The sequence below is a fragment of the Gadus morhua genome, chromosome 4 (assembly GCF_902167405.1).
Source record: "Gadus morhua chromosome 4, gadMor3.0, whole genome shotgun sequence".
Lineage (NCBI taxonomy): Eukaryota > Metazoa > Chordata > Actinopteri > Gadiformes > Gadidae > Gadus > Gadus morhua.
The window spans coordinates 35102937-35119286 of NC_044051.1; the positions used below are offsets into that span (position 1 = coordinate 35102937).

The 16350-nt window shown below is 51.2% G+C and overlaps 2 protein-coding genes across 2 annotated transcripts in view; one reads left to right on the forward strand and one right to left on the reverse strand.

Annotated features, from left to right (window-relative positions):
- lig4 (ligase IV, DNA, ATP-dependent) overlaps positions 1–4835 on the forward strand; it is a 5130-nt gene extending 295 nt beyond the window's left edge. The window contains exons 1-3 of the mRNA XM_030354508.1: positions 1–1304; positions 1684–2189; positions 3463–4835. The exon at positions 1–1304 is cut by the window's left edge and continues 295 nt beyond it. Of these exons, the coding sequence (XP_030210368.1) occupies positions 1–1304; positions 1684–2189; positions 3463–4153 (2501 nt within the window). The 3' untranslated portion in view covers positions 4154–4835. The remainder of the gene's footprint in view (positions 1305–1683; positions 2190–3462) is intronic.
- Positions 1–16350, reverse strand: part of LOC115542259 (uncharacterized) — a 578272-nt gene that overhangs the window by 331388 nt on the left and 230534 nt on the right. The window lies entirely within an intron of this gene.

Consider the following 16350-nt stretch of genomic DNA (forward strand, 5'->3'; position numbering starts at 1 on the left):
TCATCGACGTGCTGGGCCTCCCCAAGAACGGCCCAGAGGCCGACAAGCTGCTGAACTACCGCGCCCCCACCTCCGCCCAGGGCGAGGCGGGGGACTTTGCCAGCATGGCCTACTTCGTCCTGAAGAAGCGCTGCGCCGGTCAGCAGAGCCTGTCCGTCAAGGAGGTCAACGACTTCCTGGACTCGGTGGCGGCCAACAACGCCAGCAAGCAGAAGGAGCGCGTGCGGAGCAGCCTGCTCCACCTCATCACGCAGAGCTCGGCGCTGGAGCTGAAGTGGCTGATCCGCATGATCCTGAAGGACATGAAGCTGGGCATCAGCAAGGAGACGGTGCTGCAGGCCTTCCACCCCGACGCCAGCGAGCTGTACAACGTCAGCGCCGACCTGGACAAGGTGTGCCGCACGCTGCACAGCCCCGAGACGTCGCTCAGCGAGGCGTGCGTGGCCGTCTTCTCGGCCTTCAAGCCCATGCTGGCGGCGGTGGCCGACGTGCGGCAGATCGAGCGGCGCATGCGCCACGGCGTGTTCTTCCTCGAGACCAAGCTGGACGGCGAGCGCATGCAGCTGCACAAGGACGGCGACGTGTACAAGTACTTCACGCGCAACGCCTTCGAGTACACGCAGCAGTTCGGCGCCTCGCCGCGGGAGGGCTCGCTGACGCCGCACGTGCACGGGGCGTTCGCGCCGCACGTGGTCAGCTGCATCCTGGACGGCGAGATGATGGCGTACCACCCGACCACGGAGGCCTTCATGCAGAAGGGCAGCAAGTTCGACATCAAGCGGCTGACGGACGACTCGGAGCTGCAGACGTGCTACTGCGTGTTCGACGTGCTGCTGGTGAACGGCCGCAAGTTCAGCAAGGAGACGCTGCGGACGCGGGACGAGGCGCTGCAGACGGTGTTCGAGCCCGTCAAGGGCCGGATCCACCTGGTGGCCAAGACGGAGGCCCAGACCACGCAGGAGGTGGTCAACGCCCTCAACGACGCCATCGACCAGCGCGAGGAGGGCATCATGGTGAAGGACCCGCAGTCGCAATACAAGCCCGACAAGCGAGGCGAGGGCTGGCTGAAGCTGAAGCCCGAGTATGTGGACGGCCTGATGGATGAGCTGGACCTGCTGATCGTGGGCGGCTACTGGGGCAAGGGGCGCCGCGGCGGCATGATGTCCCACTTCCTGTGCGCCGTGGCCCAGGCGCCCTCACCCGGCGAGCAGCCCAGCGTCTTCCACACGCTCTGCCGCATCGGCTCGGGGTACACCATGCAGGAGCTGTACGAGCTGGGCCTCAAGCTGGCCAAGCACTGGAAGGTGAGTGGGCGGGGCTGGGAATCGGTAGGGGCCTCGCGATGTGATCCCATTTATTTTGTGCGGTTAAACATGTTGGTTTAACGCTGAGGTTTGGGTTGTACAGCATGATCGTCGTCGGCTGTTTTTTAGTTATTATTTTGTGAACAGGGCCCAATGGAATAGAACATATTTGGTGCGAATTTACTATTCGGTGAATACACTATAGCGCCCTCTGTAGGCTTGCATGATTCATTTGCTTCCACTTAAGAGTACGTTGCCCAACCCGGCTTGAAGAAAACGCACATTTGAGTGAACCTAACAACCTGATAAAGCATTGCGGAGACCAAAAAAACAAATGATGTTTAACGCTAGCACTGTCCTTCCCCGTCGCTGCCTGAAGGTGTACCGCAAGAACGACCCGCCCCCCTCCATCCTGTGCGGCACGGAGCGTCCCGAGGTCTACATTGAGCCGCGCCACTCGGTCATCGTGCAGGTGAAGGCGGCGGAGATCGTGGGCAGCGACATGTACAAGACCAACTGCACGCTGCGCTTCCCCCGCATCGAGAGGATCCGCGACGACAAGGAGTGGCACCAGTGCATGACGCTGTCGGAGCTGGACCGCTTCCGCCACCGCGCCTCGGGGAAGCTGGCGTCGCGGCACCTGCAGCTGGACGGGGACGGCGGCGGCGGCGGCGGCAGCGACGGGCAGCCGGACAAGAAGAAGAAGAGGAAGGCGGCGGCGGCGGCGGCCAAGCCTCGCAGGGTGGTGGGGCTCCTCGACCACTTCAGGCCCCAGGACCTGTCGGCGGTCACCAAGGAGACGGATATGTTCGAGGAGGTGGAGTTCTGCGTGCTGAACGGCAGCGAGGAGGACCCCAAGGCCGAGCTGGAGAAGGGCGTGGCCAGGTAAAGTTTTTCACTTTACACTACTACGTCATTTCGTGGAACGATGTGAAGGACCTAGAGCGTCTCGTAATGTAAAATGTTCATATCATAGAGAAAAATAGATATTGCCAGTACCATATAAATCTGAACACCCGTGAACGATGGTGCGGGTGTTTTTGTCATAGCATCTAGGCGGCAGTAGCTCAGGAGGTAGAGCGGGTTGGCTGGTAACCTCAAGGTTGCTGGTTCGATCCCCGTCCCCGAGTGTCGAGGTGTCCTTGAGCAAGACACCTCAACCTAACAGCTCCCGACGAGATGGCTGTCGCCTTCTATGGCTGACTCCACCGTGAATGTGTGAACATGTGCGTGATTGGTGAATGTGAGGCAATATTGTAAAACTATTTGGGTGGCCAATGGTTACAAAAGCGCTATATAAATGCAGTCCATTTACATTTATAGCCGGCCTCTTTCCACCTTCTATTGAACTAGTCTCACAAGCGGGTTTCATTTCACATTTGCTACTATTTAGCCTGAAAAGCTAAGAGCTTGTGGAAAGAGAGCGGATTACATCCAGATTGGTCTTGTTTAAAATATTAAGCATTGGGCTAATTGTCTCACTCGTAGTTTGCTGAAAATAACGACTTTCATATCAGAAGTATTTGACGGTGATGTGCATTTGCTGTAGTGCATGTGAAATGCAGTGGAATTTTATAACCCTTTTTATTAAACAATGGCAACAGAATGTCCACCCTGATGTATGATGGACGGTTCAGCCTACCAGTTGCTACAGTCCACTGTGTAGGCTGGTAGACTGATCCATCCATCATACATCAGGGTGGACACTTCCACTTGTGATGTCACTTAATCACAGCTCATGGGCAGATATTCAAACAGCTTGTAACGGCTAATCACATGCAGACCTGGTGTTCAAACCAGGAACCCTTTAAGTGAAACGTGTACCCTTAAAGGTGAGATATTATACCATCAGGTGTGAGTGCGATTAGCTTTTACAAGACGTTTTGAAAATCTGCCACTTCTGACGTCACAAGTTGGCGTGTCCACCTAGATATGTGCTGGATAGATCAGTCCAGCAGCCTATCGAGTGGGATGTAGCGAAAGTTGCTCATCTATCCGTCATACATCAAAGTGGACACGCCCCCACTTGTGATGTCAGAAGAGGCAGATATTGAAACGGCTTGTAACGGCTGATCACACTCACACCTGGGGGTGTAATATGTCACCTTTAACCCTAACCTCTCATAACGCGCCCCCCCCCCCCCTGCCCTGCTTCCAGGTGCGGCGGTGTGGTCGTCCAGAACCCGGGCCCCGACACCTACTGTGTGATCGCCGGCGTGGAGAACATGCGCGTGCGCAACCTGACGCTGGCCGACACCCACGACGTGGTGCGCGCCGACTGGCTCCGCGCCTGCCTGGACGGCGGGCGCGTGGTGCCGTGGCAACCGCGCCACATGATCCACATGACACCGGCCACGCGCGAACACTTCGCCAAGGAGTACGACGCGCACGGCGACAGCTACTTCGCCGACACGGACGAGCGGCAGCTGCGCGAGGTGTTCGCCCGCATCGGCGAGGGGGCGGAGCCTGTGGACCCGGGGCAGGTGGAGGAGCGCTACGGGTGGACGGACCTCCCCTCTAGCATGTTCCGCCAGTGCCGGGTGTACGTGGACCGTCATGCCGACCTAGGACGGCCCGACCCAAAGGCGGCGGCGGGCGCAGAGGCGGCGGGCTACCCAACGCTCTGCCTGGAGACCAGGGAGCTGGAGCTGCGTTACCACGGCGCCACGGTGGTGGGCGAGCTGGAGGAGGGCGTGTCCCACGTGCTGGTCGCCGAGGAGGCCAGGCTGCTGGACCTCCGGACGCTGAGGCGGCTGTTCAAGAAGAAGTTTAAGATCGTGAGGGAGGCGTGGGTGAGGGAGTCGGTGGAGGCGGGCTTCCTTCAGGACGACGGGGAGTATCTGGTGTGATGGATGGGTCGTCGTCAGGGCGACGCACCGGAAGAGGATGTCTTTGAGCACTGCTTTATAATGCTCGGTGGATTGGGATTTTGCTAGGTAGCACTTAGCCATATGTTTATCTGTGTTTGTTTTGCACTTTGTGAGAATCAGCCTCACAAGTTTCCTCTGCTTGGACGGCTGACAGTAGACAAGTTGAAGCTTGTCGGAAGATCTTAAGAAATGAGACGAAAGTTGCAGTGCAGTTGGAGCGCCCGTTTGCCGAATGAAAAAACAATGTTTTCTGTTTTAAGGATAGCTTTTATATATCATCCATCATTAATGTCTAACCTTTGATTTCAAGTGCTTTGTTAAATGGGGCCATTGGGGATGTGGGTGTCCATTGATAGTTTTTAGAGGAGTTACTTCACCTTGACTTGTGTCTTACCACTTTGAAGGAGATGAATAGAAACCAAACTAATGCCCAAAGCATGGAATTCACTGTCGAAGGAAGGAAGGCTTATTTTATTCAGCCCTTTTTATATAATAAGTCCTTTTAGTCAGCTGTAACAGATAGGTTAGATGGCCATACACAACATGAATCATGTGTGAGTCAGACACAAATCACACCACGGTCTTCTATTGGTATCATATCTTATTTCTTGATTTCCTTGGTTTTAATGATATAAACGAATAAATGTAATTTTAAATATGATGACATTTTTTTTTCCAATTTTTTTGGTAAAGTACCTCTTCTAAGTTGTTTCTGCAAAATGAAATGCTGTTGAGGACAGTGAATTACATTAAATGCTAAGTAATTATTTACATGCAGGATAGGGATTTGTTTATATCCGATATTCAATGCTCAACAACACCTGAATGAAATGTCAAAACGGGAGAGGGTTATAAGACGACTTCAGGAAGAGGAGGAGGAAGGCTACAGAACAACATGGACTCCGGGCTCTTCCGGAGAATGTCACAGGTGTGTCTTGGGAGCCACAGAATGTGTTGGGCCTGTCATTACCCTTGGCCCTGGGGCCTGTATTCGGCGTCCTGGGCATTGTTTTGGGTAAATGTCACATGAATACATTCTGTAAGGGGAGAGGCTCAACAAGTTCCTTCCTTGTTTGTAATCTGGACGTAGTTGATGGTGTGGATGTGGAGGCGAATGCAGGCTACGTCGCGTTTGTTGTGCCTTGTTTAGTTGTCGTTTTGATTGCATTGATCACTTAGAGATTCGTTCACGTTTTGTATATTTAAAGATGCTGTAGGTAAAATTGAGGAGCCGTTTTTTTGTGTTATTTGTTAGAAATAGCATAGCAATCCATCAGCTATTAATGAGTGAAATTCTCTGTGAGAATATTTGTTCATAGTTGACTGCACCTGCCTCTGGATGAGACCATCTGCTCGCGGCTCATCTCTGACCTGTCGGGGCATCTCTTCCCTGATTGAATCGGGGAATCCATCTGGCCTGTCACTCATAAATGTGTGAAACGCAACATTTCTCATTGGCGGAGAAGGGAGGGAGGGGACGTTTGGTTGCTTGTTTAGCGTCAAAATCTTCTGCTCTTTTCTATTCTCTCTCTTTCCTACCAATCTCTAATCGTATCTACAGCATATTTTAAAGAGATTCATTGACAGATGAGATTCATTTAATACGAAAAATTAATAAACGGTCGTTAAACCAGAAACCCGTTGCGGGACAATGCTCTGAAATAAATCAAAGTGTATTGGAACATAGCCCTCAGCCTCCAGGGAGGACTGCTGTAATCAGCCCTGCGGGGGCTGCCGGTAGGGACTTCCGGTGCTACAGCACAACACTACAGCTCTCAAACAGCCTCTGGAGCCTCTAGCCAAAATTAATTAGCTCCCCGCTGAGACAGAGGCTCTACTGTAGGCTCACGTAATGGAAGCCAATGAAGCCATTGTGCTGAGGCGGATTAGCGCACCTTAAACACAGTGTACCGAAATATATCATCCCCGCACCTTTTTCGACTTTCCCCCTCTTTGTTTCTTCTGATGGTTCCCGCATTCAACCCCATGGTCCATATTTGTTGTTGTTTTGTTTAGGGGTAGAACGGGGTTGTGTTCATATAATCATCAAACTTTATCAAAAATAAATTGATGTAGGGCAATACTACTTTAAGAAATAAGCCAATAATCAATGTGTTACAATCAATTTACATTAACTAAGTGACCAGTTATTGTTGTTGCTTTTTCCCGTGTGTCGTTTTGTGTTGAACCAATGTTTCAACCCAGGCAATGCACGCCATAATCCAGCAGCGAGCGTGAGTAAAAAGGAAAAGTGCTGACCTTGCAAAAACGACCTCTAGGCTGCATGGGCGCCGAGCGGCTCTCGCGCGAGGAGAGCAGATTCAGCACCCCGGAGAGCTCCTCACACCACCGGCTCCAGGCCCGCCGGGGGACGGCGTCTGAACCCTCGGTGGGACATGGGGAAAAATGAAACAAGGGGCACCGCACAACACATGGTGGGACAGGAAACACACACACGTACACACGCACACACAGAACAAAACAGTCTAGTATATATATTTGTATTATTCACGTAGTGTACCCTATTTTGTATTTTTAGAATTCCACAAACGAACGATTTGGCGAACAAATTGGCCTGTTGTCTCATGTAACAACCGCAGATAAAACACGTTGTCATCTACCCCGCGTGCTTTGAAAACCGCGTGTGCTCGTGTGTGCGTGCGCAAGTGTGTGTGAGTCTGTGTATGTGTTTGTGTGTGTATGGAAGAGAGAGCGCGCGCACGCACGCCTGCGCGCTCTCGTGATCTTGTGCACGAGGATTCGAGAGAGAGGAGAGGTTGGCACAATGTAATCGGCCAAAGGTAATCAGAAGCGGGCTGATACCTCCAGTCAATAAGTCAATAAATAAGATAAACCTGTAAAGCTGAAGGCGGAGATTTGCAGCGCGCGCGTGTGTGTCAGTGTCAGCCTATTCGGCCGCGCATGGCTCACGTGCCGAGCGCGAGCGCATGCTCTCCGGATGCGTCAGGGATGGCGGGGCCGCGGCGCTGAAGATGTCTCGCGCGACGCAGCTCCTGCAAACATCGTCTCGGGGGCGAACATGGCGGCGAGCAACTTGACAACGGAGCGATATGACGGTGTGGTGGAATGAAAAAGACAAGGTCCTAGGCCACTGAGCCACGCCAGGGAGCTAATTTCACCATGTCGAGCCAGGATATGAGCCCTTGTCCCTTCGCGGCGGGAGCCCGGGAAAATGTAAACGCGCGCGAGGGTTTATAAAGCGGCTTCGAAGGCTACGCAGAGGAAGTCGCGCGGCGAGGAGCACACGGTACAGGCGAGAGGAGGCGCCAAAGGGGCGAGACATGTTGCTAAAGAATAGCATCTTCACCGGAGAGCCGTGGAGAATGCGGCCCGTGGTCGCAGCGTCTGATTCCTCCGCCGGCGCGTCCGTTTAATGGGAATTACCGATAGTGCACGCGGAGGTAAGCCAGGACAACCGACCAGCCGGTGTTATTTAAGAGGAGAAAAACACAAAAGTGAACCCACGTCAATGACTGTTGTGGCAGAGGATCCCCCACGGTGGAGTCGGCCGGCGAAGCGCGTTCCCAAAATATGACCAGGGGTGCTTGGACGTGTTGGCAGCAAGACGACGGCTTCCAAATCTGGCTCGAGCCCCGCGAAAACGAAAAGCCATTCACCGACTCCGAGAGGGCGCAGAGATGGCGACTGTCCTTGGCGTCCCTCCTGTTCCTCACCATCCTGCTCTCCGATCACCTGTGGTTCTGCGCCGAGGCCAAACTGACCAGGACCCGCGATAAGTTTTCCGCCAACAAGGAAACGGGGGCCTACCCGTCCGGCCGCCCCGCGCCCCCCCGACCCCGCTCCGCACACAGCAGCCTCAGAGGAAGCGAAGACGCTATTTTTATAGGAAATTCTACCAAACATTTGTTGCGACTCGAAACTTGCCCACAGGACAGTTTCTCCAAAGACTGCGTGACTTTCGGGGACGCCGACCATTTGTGCAAGGGTCTCTCGGAGGCCGACGGCGGCTCGTCGCCTGTAAATATGAGTGATTTGTATCTCTCCTTTTGTAACTCCTACTCGCTATTGGATTTGTTTTACGGGTCGACGAGTGCGGACCAGTTGAACTGCAGCCCGGACGCGCTGAGCGATGGCGACCTGACGCGGTGCAGCCTGTGCATCCAGGCGTACCAGCGCTACGACCAGCACGCCCAGGAGAAGTACGAGGACTTTGAGCTCATGACTCAGAAGTACGAGACGGACGCGTACTCGGTGAGGACGTGCATGGAACAATGCAAGGTAGGCGAAACAAAAACAACCCCCTCCAACCCACACCCCATAAAACCCAACAACACAGGAATCTTCTACCCATCTGTTGATTTGGGCCAGATAGATGCAGCTACGGTCCTCACCCTCCTCCTCCTTCTCCTCCCGCGGTCACCATGGAGACGGTATGACAGATTCAAGGAGACTCTCGGTTCTAGGCAAGGCCTCCGTGTTCATTCATTTCCAAATTATGTGTGGTTCGAGGCCCGCACCGGGCTCGCGTGGAAATGCTGCAGGAGTACACGAGCGGCCGGCCGGTCGACTCCTCCGTTCTGCAGAGGCAGAGACAGGGGGGCTTCCGCTGTTCAAATCCACATTCAATAGCTCTATTTTTATTGGCTCTTTGTGCTTGTAGTCTTTGACATTGAAGGCTCACTCGCAGTCTTTAGTCACTATTAGCTAATCGATAACCTAATGATCAACTAGATGTGTGGATCGGGATTATAATTTGCCCCCATTAAACCAGAGGGGGTCGACCGACGTTTAAAGGTGATTGTGTTAGCCCCCGGCCGAGGCAGTAGCCCCACGGCTTCATACTATCGTTTGCGAGCAACTTCCGAGCTGCGCTCCCACGTCATCCTGCCCGCGAGTGTTGAACGCGCGCCGCTGACGCTGTCGCATACACGCCAGGTGTTGATCGTCGCGAGCCTACTCCACGTCGAGTGCCGTTCATTAGGGTGAAGAGGTGGCTTCCCCCTGCCTAATGGGGCGGAAACGGTGTGTTTGCTTTTTCCTCGCTAGAGCACTACTTCCGCGGCGAGATGTTTACTAGGTCCATTAGGAAGCCATTTACAGTAGCCTAGCTAGGCCTGTGTATCCCAGTCTCCCCCCCAAGCCCCAAACCCCTTCTCATTTTACAAAAATACTCCACATCTGAAAGTGTGTTTGACTTTTCCCGCGTATGGCGGGGCTACGTGGGTTTCTAAGGGGTTCTGAACGTCCGATTTTCTTCAGGGACAGTTCTGTTTCCCGAAGGGCGGCTCGTGCACGGGGCGCGCGTCGAGCGGCGCTACCCGGCGCTCCATTCACAGAAGCCTCGGCCAATCCCAGATGGTCTCCATTCACCAATCGCTGGCAAAGACGAGCCGATAGGTGTTAAAACATGATGCTAACCAGGCCATCTGTCGGATCATACATGATCGCTGCCGTTAAGAATTGCTCGGAGACGTGCTGGGGGGTTGATGCCACATTCTTATTGCTTGGTTTTAGAGGTCATAAACCGACTGCAGGAGCACTGCCTCGTGTGCTGCTGGTGTTATTCTGGATGCCCTGATGTTACTGCCAAAGGCCGAGCTCTTTGAGGCGAGATACACATATGTAGGCCCGACTTGAACCAACGTTCACCGTACCCACGTTATCATTAACATAAGCAAGTACTACTCAGCATCGATAATACCCTATCGACTGCTTATCGATATGGGACTTCAACGGCACCCTTATCCGTTATTTTATAATAACGGATATTCAAATCAAGACAAACAAGCAATTGCTTTATTTTTCTCTGAATATGTTGACTATGTTAGCTGCTGCTACTTTCTTCAGCAGCAGCAGCAGCTAACAATATTTCGAATTGATTACTAGTATAGACCTTCATATTGTGAAAATTGAATGTAGAACAAAGAAAATTTCACAAATATTATCAACCATTGTACAGCCGGGAAGATGACAGTAGCATAGTGCAAAACGCATGGGGAAGCATGCAGTGGTGCTGCAAGAAGCCATAAAGTGTTAGGTTAGGAGTTATTCTGACGGAAGATCAGTGTATCTGCCCTTTTGTGGCGATCGGTCATCCAGAATAGTGCGTGTATGTGTTTTTTACTATGCAAGCTCTTGAATAGCGCTAGTAGCCTATAATAGCATGGTGCGATTTCAATGAAACTTTGCACAATGTAAAAACCCCAGTTGTAGTTCCATGATCCTTAAAAGCCTCCCCACACGTTCAAAGCCGTGTGTCCTAACTTGAACTTAAGTGGGTAGTGTTTGCAATGAGACCACACACACCAGTGCTGCACCCATCTGATGTATACCCTCGAGCCCTGCTCAAAACCTCTATCCATTACCAGCCATTAACTTCAACACAGAACGGGACCTGAACCCCAATCCTCAGACGTGTGATAGCTTCCGCATCTTATGGCTGTGTTTACTCCACTATCGTTGATGTTACTGCTCGTTAACCCCGGGCACTAATTACTGGTCTGCTCCTTTATGCACCAGGGCTCCAGTCGTAGACTTATCTTCGCTAGTCTAGTCTACTACCCTGCGTACGAGTGCCATCGTTAGCATAATGAGTGACAACCTGTGTGTGTCCTACGACGAGGGCCTCTGTGAAAAGGGTCGGTTGTCCTAAAGGGCCAGCCAGAGGCCTCAGACTGCACCAGCATGTGACCAGACAACAAACTGAGAGGGTGAGGAGATGCTTGCTATATTTTAGCTGTGGCCTGCCTCTGGTCTTGGAGACAGCGTGGCTAACTTCCCCTTCCAGTGACCCCCTTCACTGTCCCTCCACCCATCACAGGGCAGGCCCTCTGCTGGACGGGGCAGGTTAGGAGAGCAAGTGGGACTCACCCCCGTCTTGATCCCTCGTCTAGTTAATGGACGCCTGGAGAGAGAGACTCTGCAATATTTGTGTGTACTCTGTACATAGTCGTCAGTGGGGTTGTACTGGGAGGACAGTGAATCTCTGTGTCCCTGGAGAGCAATGGCTGTATACCTGGGATGGTCACAGCGCAGTTGAGGAAACCAAAGGCAAATCCCAACCATGCTTTGGTCCCCACGTATTGCACGGAACCAGGTTTGTTGGAGCATCATTGATATGTAACACTCAGTAGCAGGCAGATGGAGCTGACCTCGTGCCCTGACGCACTTAATCTCACCACAGAACGCCTGGATCGGGATGCTTCCAATGTGCGTTATTGGCGAGAGAGGTGGAGGAATTTCAGTTACATCTGTTTAGACATTTCCGATTTCATTTAGGGCATTTAGCGGATGCTAAGTATCCAAAGCGACTTACAATTAGTACATTTGTCAGAAGAAAAAGAAACAAGAATATATCGCTGTCGTTAGAGTAAGGATGTTCATAGAACAAGTGCCAAGCACTTACAATTGCTAGATTAACCCAATCACGTATACAAGAAAGATAACTAGGATAAGATGCTAACACGATGCTAAGTAAAAAGTTTTTGTGCCAGTTTACACACGAGAGAGAGGGTGGGACCTTCAGTTATGCAGGTTTAGTGGAGAGGGAGAGGGGGGGCGGGACTTCCACTCACATGGGTGTAGTGGAGAGAGAGAGGAGGTGGGACCTTCAGTTACATGGGCGTAGTGGAGAGAAGGGGCGGGACCTTCAGTTACATGGGCGTAGTGGAGAGAAGGGGCGGGACCTTCAGTTACATGGGCGTAGTGGAGAGAAGGGGCGGGACCTTCAGTTACATGGGTGTAGTGGAGAGAGGGGGCGGGACCTTCAGTTACATGGGTGAGTTGAGAGAGGGGGGGCGGGACCTTCAGTTACATAGGTGTAGTTGAGAGAGGGGGGACGGGACCTTCAGTTACATGGGTGTAGTGGAGAGAGGGGGCGGGACCTTCAGTTACATAGGTGTAGTGGAGAGAGGGGGCGGGACCTTCAGTTAAATCGGCGTAGAAGAGAGAGAGAGGGCGGGATTTACAGTTACATGGGTTTAGTAGATAGAGAGCAGGGGCGGGAGTCGGGACATTAAGTAACATGGGTTTAGTAGAGAGAGAGTGAGTGGGCGGGACATCCGATAGAAGGATATGCCTTTCTGTTTCATGTTACTGTTACATGTCTTTGTTGTTCTTCTTAATGCCATGTTAGTATCCTTCTGGCTACGAGGACATTTAACTGGCGTACACAGCTCATAGGAAGTAATGGTGTGTTCCTGAATCCTCGGATGCCAGTCTTCCGAGTTGCACGATTGACGTCATTTCCGGTCTCGGAGCATTCATAGCGTTTCTGTTCGTCTTTGTGATTGTGGCATGAAATTGGCTAGTCGTTGTTTATTGTTAGCTACATTAGCCTCTTTAGCAAACCAGCCCGAAAACAAACAACACAACTTTACATTGTATTGCAGCAAGACCATGCAATGTATAAATTGGTGACCTGAATAAAGTAGCAATGTAATCAAGCGTGTAAGAGCATTTAAAATCGACATTAAAATGACCTACGTGGTACAAATACAAAAAAAAAAGAATCTCTTCACGGGCGCAGCCATTTAGGTGAGAGCGTCATCACTGGTCTCGGCCTACTCTCAGATTTTCGAAAGATGAAGACAAAAAGGGGGCGTGCCTTCGAGAAATACCGCAAGAAGGCTGGGAGTTCTTCGACTTTTGACTCGGAAGTCTGGCGTTCGAGGATTCAGGAACAAACCACTAGAGACAGGAAATTGCGTGAAGGTAGGCACTGATAACGCTACAACCCCTGACCCTCTCCCAGCCCGTATCAGGTCCTGTGTGTCCTCTCTGTACAAACCCCTGACTGAGTCAGATCTTTGACTCATTCCGCTCAGAGCTCGGAGCGGACCCTTGTTGGGTCCGCTTTTCAAAAGGAGAACGCCGTTGTTCGTCATTTGTTGGCGGGGTTAATCCCCTGTCCTCCCGAGGTGAGACATCACAGATGCCAGACAGAGAGTGGTTGGTGGTCGTCTTTTTGAAACTCTGCTTTGATCCCCCCCCCCGAAAGATCAAAAGCACCTCTCTCTACCCCTCTCTCCCTCAGCCACGGAGCCAACCGTCTGTACGATTATATGGGCCAAACCTGATCCTTATCGGGAGAGAACTGCTCTGTGTGCCGTAAACACAGACTGCCCATGTGCGAAATGTCTGAGAAAATAACTTCATACGAGGCTCGTCGTGGTCTTTGCGTCTGCTTGACGGCTCAGTGGGATATTTTTTTTACTTTTAGCTACTAGGGACATTGCATGTTGTACTCTGGTTGATGTGGTCATGCTAACCAAGCTCATGGCTAGCTAGCTTGGCTGCCCTAACAAAGCTAGAGAAAGTATTTCATAACCATTTTGTCTGACTTAATGCAATTATAGAGTAATCCTATGTGAACACAATACAGAATCCGACAAGCTGGAGCAAAAAACATTTATTTGAAATATTTGGACATTAATATTTAAAATCGAGCAAAGGCCAACATTAAGTTATTTTCTTTATAAATTACCCACTCAATACGATAAATACAAACATTAATAGTAAAGAGAACTAGTACTTTTAAACATCCTTTCATTTATTAGTAGCTAATAGCTTGCCAAAAATGTTTGAGACGAATCTCAAAACCCCCTAAAAGCATCTTGCAAGCACAATAACCGTTAGCAACTCTACCAAAAATGAAAACATTTGATCATAATCCATACTTTAATGATAAACCACTCCAGGGAGCCCAAAGTATCTCTCTTGGATTGACCTGTGTGTCCACATAGCGCCTCGTCCTGTCAGCACTTTTAAATAAGCTGCAGTTACCCCCACTCCCCGTGCAGCAATATCAATAAACACAGTCACACTTTACTATTTATCATTGCTACATAATGCAACCTTAAGGTGTCGGAGCCTTAAAGAGATAAATTACTATTCAATGTGTGTGTGTGTGTGTGTGTGTGTGTGTGTGTCCGTGTGTGTGTCCGTGTGTGTGTGTGTTTCTGTGTTTGTGCGTGTGTGTATTTGTGTGTGTGTGTGTCCGTGTGTGTGTGTGTCTTGGATATTTAAAGACCACAACAACATCATCAGCTACCAAATAGTGCTTGTAGTAGCGCAAGCTAGCAGACCGTTGAGCTGCTTCATTGAATCATAGTTTAGTTTAATCCCTTAAGGTACTTTAAAATGTTTTTTATATTATTATGTGGTAACTATTTTTTTTTTTTTTGCATCCCATCAGCTTCATGTTGAACATGTTGAGTAGTTCTACTTATCACTGAATGTGTCATATTTGGTTTGCATAAATATGCAATCAATCCACCGCTATGCAGTTCTAGTCCTTGCAGTGCTACCATTAATGAGCAGGCTAGATGCTGTGTGAGCCTGAGAAGAGCGTTGGCTTAAATCGTTGCTGATATATCTGAACATTGTTGAGAAGTGTGAACGAGATTTCCAAGGACCTGTTAGCATATACCACTGCCTGCTTGCTTTCTAATATAGTCTCTAGTGTCCATGTATATATAGGCCTACTGTATGTATGTGTGTATATATATAATAGAAACTGTATATCCCTTTGTCTACTTGCAAAGCTTTTAGACAGGAATTCTATGATGGGAAATTTACATCTTTAAAGGCTAACTTGGATACATCATCAGCCGTTGGTGTATGCACACTTAGCACAAGCCTCCCATGCTAGCCCACGCTAACCCTACCCTAGCGTGGCTGTGTGCGCATACTAACTAGTAGGGCTGGGTATCGTGGCCAATTTCCTAGATCGATTAGATTTCGATTCATAAGGTTCGATTCAATCTGCTCTTAAATAATAAAAATGGCTGAACTGTGTTACAAAATACTAATGTACTTTATTTTTTCTTTAAAATTGTAAATTGGACAGTTTAAACTTCAGCTGTAAACAAAACTGTCTCAAGTCTCAAAAGTGCAATTTTGAAATTAGAAAGGAATTGCAAGTGAAAGTGTACTTGAACTACAACATTCCATCACAGCAAATTGCATTAAGGCATTGTTTATTAAAGTGTGAATCGATCCAAAATCAATAAAATCGATTTTTTTAACCAGCCCTACTAACTAGCATGAAACGCTAGGCCCACCCCACCCCACAGCCGCCCACGTTGATCATGCTGAACTCACGTGTGATGGAACGAGGTGACCTTGACCTTCCCCCTCACCCCTCCTCCTCTGTGAATGGATAGCCCCCACCCCACCAATCCTCCTGGGCACCTGAACAGCATGCTAATGTCGTAGGAAGTACTTGGGAAAGAAACAGCCTGAGGCCAATGCTATATTGCCCTGAAGGAAACCACCACACAGGACATAGAAGGAAGGAAGTGCGAGCTATAGAACTACATACCCTGCTAGCACCATGCAGCAGCCAAACCAGCACGCCTCTCTTTCTTTACCCACCAGTGTTAGCTAGAGCTACGCCTCCTGCCTCAGTGTAACCGTAGGCAACACCCCTTCCCTCCACACCACTCCACAGCTTCCGGCCTCAGTGGGAAAGTAGGCTCCTCCCCTCCACAGCCTCCGGCCTTGTGTGACCATAGGCCACACCCCTCTACAGCCTCCGGCCTTGTCTGACCATAGGCCACACCCCTCTACAGCCTCCGGCCTCAGTGGGACCATAGGCCACACCCATCCACAGCCTCCGGCCTCAGTGGGACAGTAGGCCCCTCCCCTCCACAGCCTCCGGCCTTAGTGTGACCATAGGCCACACCCCTCCCCACCACTCCCCCCTCAGTGGGACAGTAGGCCCCTCCCCTCCCCCCTCAGTGGGACAATAGGCCCCTCCCCTCCCCCTCAGTGGGACAGTAGGCCCCTCCCCTCCCCCTCAGTGGGACAGTAGGCCCCTCCCCTCCCCCTCAGTGGGACAGTAGGCCCCTCCCCTCCCCCCTCAGTGGGACAGTAGGCCCCTCCCCTCCCCCCTCAGTGGGACAGTAGGCCCCTCCCCTCCCCCCTCAGTGGGACAGTAGGCCCCTCCATTCCCCCTCAGTGGGACAGTAGGCCCCTCCCCTCCCCCTCAGTGGGACAGTAGGCCCCTCCCCTCCCCCCTCAGTTGGACAGTAGGCCCCTCCCCCCCTCCCCCTCCCTGAGCAGGTGCTGCTCCAGGGCAGAGCGGTAGATGTCCGCTGCCTGCCAGGTTCAACCCACGCTGCAGCGGTCTTACCGCACCTCAATCCAAACACTGCTGTCCTCCCTGAGTCTCTGATCTTTTCTGTTTGGTT